Here is a 9,236-nt window from a genome sequence, read left to right on the forward strand (position 1 = left end):
AGAAAGAGAGTTTAAGACGTGGGAGAAGTTAAGGTGAAGTGGACTGCAGAACCCCGCCGCACAGTGCGTTGAATGTATGGAGCTGCGGGACAAAAATCGAAACTAGAAGATTAAGCCATTTGAGCACCTTGCTATGGAAGGGAAAGTTGTTTCTGGTCAAAAGAGCTACAATTTGCATAAATGACATATAATACACGCATAATCGCAAAACTGTCCCAAGCGCCAATTCATATTTTTTCCAAGAAAAACCATGCCATTTGTACTTTTATTGCTCATAATGATGTAAGAAGTCATTTGCAAATATGTCTCTTATCATTCGTAGCTGCAAAAGTGGATTATACGCCTTTATGCAAAAAATCGCATTTTTTTTAATTTTTCAGTTTTTTATATGAAATTTGATTAAAATCTTGGAAACTACATTCGAAATATATTATTTTAAGCATAAACTTGCTCTGGTGTAATGTCTGGTTGAGCCGAGGCCACATAGTGTTGCAAGATTTTCGGACTTTCCATTACAAACAATTCATTTTCATACTTGTGCAGGTTAAGGAATACCCCTAAAAATAGTCGAAAATCTCGAAGAGTTGCAGGGAGTTGCAGCTGTATCTTTCGTACCTTTTACATGACACACTAAAAAACATGTCTGTGAGTGATTTAGGGTGGAACTCGGTGGAACTTTTTTTGAATCGATTATCAAAGTTGCATGTTAGTATTTCATAAGTTTGATTTCATAGCCAACTCGACGTGCCGATTTCTCACATTCAAAGTTAAAATTGGTGTTATTATCCCATCAAATATACTTTACCAATCTCCAGCCATATTCTTTTTTGGATTTTGATTAAATACATTGGTTTCAAAACTCTCTGTACTAGTTGAAAGGAATGCTTAAAACATGCGACAAAATTTAGTTTTTCTGCTACTCCGACAATTAATGCTTTCGAAGCTTGTTGTAGTAGTTTTAGTGCTTTATATGTCTTATAAATACTTGTTTCAATAGCGGATGCTATCTATAAACACTTGTGGATACTTATTATCGCAGAATAAAATAACTTGATATTTGATTTTTGTCTATGGAGCAACGCACTGTGCGCCGGTTTAAAATAACGTTTGCAGACCGTTCCTGCGGTGTCCCGGTGTCCATCTGGGCAGCATTCCGGCAACGAACCCGCCGAAGGCCGATCCGTTACCATATCGGCAGGACCAGGACACGCAGTGGATCTACAAGGCCCATACCCCAAGCCACCCCAGAAGACATCGTCGTGCTGCATCGTCGTCGAGGTAGAGCTCTGCACCGATCTACGTCAGAGAAGCCATCGTTGCAGAGGTCTGGTAGCAGTAAGGTGGGGGAGAAGAAGAAGGGGCCCCGCTAAGGTTAGATTAGATTAAGGAAGTGGGAGTGAAGCTAGCCAGTTAATAAAGTGTTTCAAGAACTTCTGTGGTAGACTAAACTAAGTGCGAGAACTTCCTGACCGCGAGTTTTATAGGTGAGCGTGCCGACCCTGAGGTTTTGAATCAGGGAGTCTCTGTGGTGCTCCCGATTGAGTTACCCGATAATTACAAACCTATGATAAAACTTGTGCGAGTTCTAAGCATGCCTACGAGGATCTCTGAAAAAACTCCTGGATGCTTGACGAAATTCCGTCTAGGATTTTCGCGATGAATTACTAAGAGCAACAAAGGTAAAAATCGGATCTCTGAATAATGTCCAACAAGACCTTTTAAAGAAATTCAGACAGAATCCCTTTAGTAGTAATTACCGTTAACTAAAATGCTAGATATATCATGTCTACCTATCTCAAGTGTTATTAATTATTCTACCTTTTGACTTGGTACCTACGGTATTTCTGAGCTATAAGTACTGGCTGCAGTTGGCGCAGAAGGGAGACTTCCCGAACTGTGGACTGATTAACATATTATTTTATTCTTTATTTACAGGATATAAAAGTGGCGACGAGGATCATGGAAACGTGTGTTGAAAATAATCGATTTTCTTTAGGGTGGCAAATGCCAATTGTATCTGTACTTGAAAGTGTGGTGAAATTGCCGATTTGAGTTGAACCAAATTGTTCAGAGCAGACGAAATTGTCGTTTATTGCGAACATAGTTCTTTTGTGAAGCGATTGCTGTATTGAGATGAACGAAATTGTTCTTTAGTGTTGACGAATTTGTCAAATGTAATGTTGAGCAGTAAATCCAATTATTTGAATGTTTTGTTGTAGTCATGGAATTAGCAAATTTGCGTATTTAAGATAAGATCGTGGAATTCTTTGGATACATTTTCGATTGTTCGTTGTATGAGTTGTTGCAACTTGTAGGTGGCTTTTAAAAAGTTATTAGAAAGTTTCTAAAGGGGAAAGGACTGTCATGTCTTCTCAAGTGTTATTAATTATTCTACCTTTTGACTTGGTACATACGGTATTTCTGAGCTGACTGCAGTTGGCGCAGAAGGGAGACTTCCCGAACTGTGGACTGATTAACATATTATTTTATTCTTTATTTACAGGATATAAAAGATAAAAGCCGAGAGAAATTTTAGGAGGATTTCAAGGCACAGGTGAAATTTATCGAGGAATTCTTGGAAAAGTTTATCATAGATTTCATCGAAAAATGCCTGAAGTATTTTTTAAGCGATGTTAAAATGTTAAACTCTTGAATAATCCTTTGTGAAGAACTTCTGTACTGCCCATAAATGCATGTCAGTCCCATGTTTGCTGGATTTCCTATTCACATGGGACAATTATGCGTTTATGGGCAGTGTAGGATCCGTGGAAAATCTCCTAAAAGTAACAACAAGAGAAAACGATAAAACAATTAGTGTTAAAAGCATCCGACGAGTGACCTCTGCAAAAATTACTAGAGTAGTAGCGTTGGAGAGCTCTAGGATTTTCTGTACCAAATTTAGAATAAATTTCTCCAATCATATGAAAGTATATTGAAAAATTTCTGGTAACATCCCTGGAGGAGTATTCCAGTAAGAATATCTGGAAAAATCACTAAAATCAATGAAGCACTTCTTTGATTTATTTGATCACTAAAACCAATGAAGCATTTCTGAGAAAAATATCATTAAAAACTTGTACAATAGTTTCTGAAGGTTTCTATTGAGTCAAAATATCATTTCATAGACTTGGAATGATGCGTCTACACTTTAATATAAGGTACCGTGGGGCAAGTGGGTAATGGATTTCGCATAGTTGGGATTCTTCAAATTCTAGAGACCTTAAATTAAAACAAATGATGTCGTGTATATTTTTTAGCTTGACCCCACCAAATATAAGCAGTATATTAAAATTGATTTTCATGTAAAATTAAAAAAAAATACAGAAAAAGTTTTTGAAAAACGTCTGAAAAAATGCCTGAAAAATCTCAGTAATCTCTTACGTATCATAATGTTCTCAATGGCTTAAAAGGTTTACGCATGAGTTTAAAACGTTATTTCACATATTCAGTAAAATATACCAATTATTTTCACTTACCCCATTTACCCCCTTGCCCCGCGGTACCTTATCCAATTGAATTGCCTGTTTGTGCCAATAATGAAGTTTATATATCAAAAAACAATTTTTAGAATTCTGTCGGATACACAGCGTAACAAAAATGACATTTTTGCGTGTCTCAAGGATCAAATTATGTGTCTCGAGTAGATTTGGGGTTGCTGAATCTGATGCCATTTTCAGAAATATTCCAACACGTCACAATTTTTAGCTACAGGTCGCCAAAGTTGTATAAAACACTGGTTTTATTGATGTTTACATAAAATTTAAAGTATAATTTATCTTTTTTTTGTGATCTAATCCACCAAGCATGCTATTTTGCACTTAAACTTTCATTTTAGATATAATCTGGTTGAAAATGCACGATTAAATTGAGAATAAATCGATTCATTCGACATGCTTGCTGTCTCCATACAAAATTCTTTGTTTCTCTTATATGGGGAAATACAATACTTTTATGAACCATCAAAAAATAACTTTTCCGCATCAAAAGTACTATAAACTTTACCGATAAGTATTGTTATAAACATAAAGTTTGAAGTCTGTAGCAAATTAAGCAAATAAATTGCCTTACAAGCTGGCAAACTTGCATGCAAGTTGGCTAAAATAGTCAATTTTTGCATTTTCAACAGTCAATATCTCAAAAACTAGACGTGCTACGATATTTTTGAAAACGACAATGGATTCAGCAACCCTTAATTGAGTGAATAGCGGTATTTTGGTGCTTGAGACAAAAACGTGTTGTGCAGTGATATTGACAGAAGGTTCTGTCAGAACTCCAGCTGATATTATCTGAAAACTCTGGATTTTGAAAGAGTTGTCGATAAATTTTCCGTGCACCGAATCTAATTTGAACGACACCTCATGCAAACCATCGGGGTTAATTTTCAATTTGAATCTCTGGTTACCCTACGAACAACAGAAAATCGTACTTCTGGTTACCCCATTTTGAATCAACTTCAATTGTAGTCATACAATAATACTAGCTTTAACAGAACTCGAGTGTTCGAAACATGAGTCTATTCTGAATTTGAGAAACAACGGTTAAATAAAAATAATTCATCAAAAACTGCGATATTTGTGAAAACTCTCTTTTACATGTGAAAGAATTGCGGTCTTCGGTCGACATTGACATACTTACATCTCAAGAAGAACAAAAACGTGTTTAATTACAATAGTTTATTATTTTTTCACAATTTTCTAACCAACAGTCACCCGCCATTCTACTCAATTCCCAGCTTTTGCTTGATGATGAACTGCGGCAACCGTTTGCCCTTCCAGAATCGAGGAATGGGCGTGTCGTTGGCCTGCCGAAGCTTCTCCGCGACATACATTTCAGCCGAGAACCGTTCAGCCTCTTTGATTTGATTGATCAGCCCAGCTTGGAAGGCCTTTTCCTTGCGCAGCTCCCGCCGTTGGCGCACCTAAACGAAAAAAAAGTAGTTACTAAAGATGGTACCAAACATTTGGTCAACGGTAGTTAAAAGCAATTGGAATTGAACTCATGCCAGAATGTATGAATGAATTTTTGAATTCATGAGAGAAAAGTGTCGAACACGCGAAGGAGGAAAAGCCACGTTAATAAAGATAGATAATAGTAATAACTCTTGAGAGAGTCTTAGAAGGCTTCCTAGGTAAATTTTCAATTAGGTTTTTGAAAAAAATAATCAATCCCATCCGTCGATGATATCCTGCAGCCTTTTCTGAAGGAATTTCTTGAAAAAGGATTGGGCGCAATCCATGAATTTCAGATTTTCAGAATAATCCCTGTGCATGAGGGAGCTGGCAACGAGAAAATATGTATGTATGTATGTATGTTTATTTATTTGTGACGATAACCTATTAGTTTTAAACTTTTTACAAGGTCAAGGAAATGTCTTAAAATGTATTTGGATCTTATTCAACTAGGAAATATTAACAAATAACTATTAAAAATGTAGAATTTCCTCAGAAAATTACCTACCCTTAGGCATATTTCGCAGTACAAGGTGTTTTAAATTTTGAAATAACTCGAAAAGTAAATGATTTGTAAAAGTTTGGTCTTCAAATTCGGTTTCAGGGCCCATTATTTAAGTAACGACATTTTCACTATTACCGAAAATTGTTTTACATGGGTGATTAATGTTTCCCCATATAAACTAAATCAAAAAATTGCTTGAAACTTTTATTCAAAATTGCTGAAACCTTTTGGAAAACAGCATATAGTATGTAGTCGCAAGCGGTGGGCGCAAGAACTTGTTTAAAACAATTGCATAAACTCTTACTTGTTTTTAACTTAAACTTACTTTAACTTGTTTTTTGTATTAAACTTGCAACAATTGCATTTTCAAATGAAAAAATAGGAAATACTGATCAATGTTTCCCCGGATTACAGTACTAACCTTTGCCCATTCGTATTTCATCTTCTTGCGGAGCTTCTTCAACTTGTGTTTTCGCATTTTTCGTCGTCGGATCACAATCAACCGAGCAGCCTGAATACCGTTGTCATCTACTTTGCCGCTGCTGGTGGGAAGGTCCACAACCGGTGCCACAGCTGGTAACCGATCGCCAATTTCCGAAATGCGAGACTGATTGGGATTCTCAATGATGCGATTGATCAGCGGAATATCTATGATTTCCTTCCGCGGAATCAGAGGGTTGATGTTGCGGGAATGGCCAATATCCAAGGAAATTTCCCGTGGCAAGAAGGTGATCCGAAGGGGAGTGTCCGCTTTCGTTTCCCGTGCCAGATTCCTCGGTGGAACAGCGCTGAAAACCTTTGTCGATTCTCGAATGGAAATGTTGGAGAAACCTCGCACCAGGCACGAGATGGCTGAAACATGGAAAATCACAGCCGATTAAGAGGATTTTTGCGAAAATTTTATGCTCGTTTACTCACCCTGTACAGGACGACGCACCAGCATCTCGAAATGTTTTAAAATTCAGCCAATTAACAAGAAATTTTACATTAAATTATAAAATACAAAAAAATCATGCATACCGATTCCGGTTATACAATGTTTTCGTTTTGAGAGCAAAATAACCTCACTTCAAATCGATCTGTCAAAAAACGGGAGTGTTTGCAAATCCATCGAAAGCAACGAAAAGGCCTACACTGGAGTAAAAATGCCTTCTTCAATTTATATGATTTTTATCGAATAGGCACACGCACGTTCAGGCAGTTCGCGAGAGCCGCAACCCCATCTTGTAACGATGTTCTTCGATCAGGCTGAAATTTTCATGGATGGTTTTTCTATATAGAAAAAAATGTTTTGCAAAATTTTAGATTTTTGTATAAGGGTTAATTCAAATATTACGAAATGCAAAATTTGCTAATTTTAGACTACCTTCCTCCCCACGTAACAGCTTTAGAATGGAAAATTTTAAATTTTTGTATGGACCGTAACATTATACTAGACCCCCTCCCTCCCCCTGTTGCGTTACGTAATATTTGAACTATCCCTAAGAGGGAAGTGGGATAACTATAGTAAAACTGCGGATTATGTTGGAATTTGGCATGATTACTCTACGTTATATCAAGCGTGTGCTAGAATAAGGGCGTAAGTCACATGATCGATTTCTCTTCATCGATCCTCTCTTCTGTGAATAGAGGCGACAAGACGCAAGTTTGTCAGTATTTTTTCACCTCAGAACGCAAGATTGCATCGCTGCCTTGCCCATTCACAAATTTCATAACGCTGAAGGGGGTGGGTGGGTGTTATTGAGATGTTACAACTCATACAAAATTTGAAAAATATTAATACAAAATGCGTTACGAGGGGGTGGGTGTCAAAAATGGCCATTTTTGGCGTTATGAAATTTATGAATAAAGCAAAGTATGCTGTTTTGTTCAAGAAAAGTAAAGAAATTCCTTGACTGCATGAGTCAAGAAATTTCCTAAAGAGAGCCCCCTTTGAAATGACATTTCTTCTCAACTGCGTACTGCGATCAGAAAAATGTGATTTCCTGGACCATTTCTGGGAAGAATTTTTCCACGCATCGAGATAGGCGATTCCTTTTCTTGTCAGTAGCAAACCAGGCTTAAACCTCTAGCGTCCTGAAGTAAAAAAAATCTAACAAACCTGCATCTTGTCACCTTTATTTGACAGAAGAGAGGATCGACGAAGAGAAATCGATCATGCGACTTACGCCCTTATTCTAGCACACGCTTGATATAAGCATGCACGGAGACGGTATTCAACTCAATTTTGGGTTGTTTCAACGCAATTCCGCAGTTGAGCCCAATAACTCAATTTTGGCTAAATTTCCAAGGTAGTTTGGCTTTAATTCCATTAGAAAAATATACTGAATTTTGGGTTGATTTAACGCAAAATTGAGTTCTTTCGACCCAAACATAAGAAAAGTTGCATTTACCCAAATTTGGCTTATTGGGCCAAAGTACCCCCATTGGGTAGATGCAGCTCTCTCTATTTTTGACAACATTCGTGTGGGAGAAAGAGAAAACCGAGAGATTTTGGGTTGAAACTATAATCGATATACTTAATTTTGGGTAAAGTAAACTCAAAAATTAGGTAAAAATATTTCTCCGTGTGGTATATGTATACACTGAAATGAATTTTATTGTAGAAACTACTGAATCCATGGTAAAATTAAGAACTGCACCAACGATTTTCAACCGACTACATTAATCTGTTAAAACATAGTCAACATCACTACACAAGAAAATTTCTTCTTTTGATTTAACCAGAGTTGTAGTATTTTTGACTAGAAACATTCTTGATTTGAGAAGTTTAGCATCATACTTTTGACAACGCTGTGTTGTACGGTGGGTGTCACGGATTGAAATACAATGCTTTGTAGTGGATGCTACTATGGACATAGTCAAATTTACTACACTGCTCAGTGATTTTCACCAGATTATAGTAAACTTAACAGATTTTTGTAGTCGGTTGAAAATCGTTGGTGCAGTTCTTAATTCTACCATGGATTCGGTAGATTATACAACAAAATTTGTTTGCGTGTAGACAAACAGACGCCACACTCTCATCGCTGTCCATCGATCAACTTTTAAACGATCGATTCGAATATCTGGTAGGTGGTCAATCGACCACCCGCAGCACTCGCGTTGTTTTTGTTCGTGTTTGACGTTTACACACTACCGCCACCTGTTGGTCCATCGGCCAACTGCAGTGTTTTTAGCATTGGGCGTAGAGTTACTGTGCACGTGCTGTAGCCTTAGGTGCAGGAGGCCTCATTGCTTGCAAGCGCACGGTTGCGCTGTACATTGTGAGACCTTTTTCGGTGCGCCTCATCTTTTTTGAGATATGTGTCTCACTGCGGTCTCATGCGCTCAGTCACATGTGCTTTTTTTTTCGTTGTTTTATTTATATGATGCAGTGCAGTAGCCAGAAATTATTTCTAGGAACATTAGGGGTCTTGAGAAGAAAAAAAAAACTCATTTCTCAAACTCTTATTTTCCTACATACGTCCAAAACTGCCAAACCATTCATATTGTGTATTGCAATACTAAATGATCTCAAATTTATTTATTAAATCTGAAAAACAAGAATATCAAAAAACATATTTCGGATAATCGAGTCTAAAATTCCGGATAATCGCATCCCGGATAATCGAGTTTCCGGATAATCGAGTCCGACCTGTACTTCAAGAGTAGTATTTGATCTTTCGACCTTGACGCTTGCTCCTGCGGGGGCGGGTGATGAGGGCAGGATCAAACATGTCGCGCGTCGGTTGTTAGAAGTGAAAAAGTTAGAAGTCACGCGCCTATTTTCTCTGATTGCT

The 9,236-nt window shown here is 37.4% G+C and overlaps 1 protein-coding gene across 1 annotated transcript; it reads right to left on the bottom strand.

Annotated features, from left to right (window-relative positions):
- Positions 1-4,658: 4,658 nt before the first annotated feature.
- LOC110678608 lies at positions 4,659-6,530 on the bottom strand. Its single transcript, XM_021851720.1, has 3 exons — positions 6,373-6,530; positions 5,876-6,306; positions 4,659-4,918 (listed from the first exon to the last, which is right to left on the bottom strand). Exons 1-3 carry the CDS (start codon positions 6,395-6,397, stop codon positions 4,718-4,720), a joined length of 657 nt encoding a protein of 218 aa, XP_021707412.1. The 5' UTR covers positions 6,398-6,530; the 3' UTR covers positions 4,659-4,717.
- Positions 6,531-9,236: the final 2,706 nt, after the last annotated feature.

The sequence above is a fragment of the Aedes aegypti genome, chromosome 3, assembly GCF_002204515.2.
Source record: "Aedes aegypti strain LVP_AGWG chromosome 3, AaegL5.0 Primary Assembly, whole genome shotgun sequence".
Classification (NCBI taxonomy): domain Eukaryota; kingdom Metazoa; phylum Arthropoda; class Insecta; order Diptera; family Culicidae; genus Aedes; species Aedes aegypti.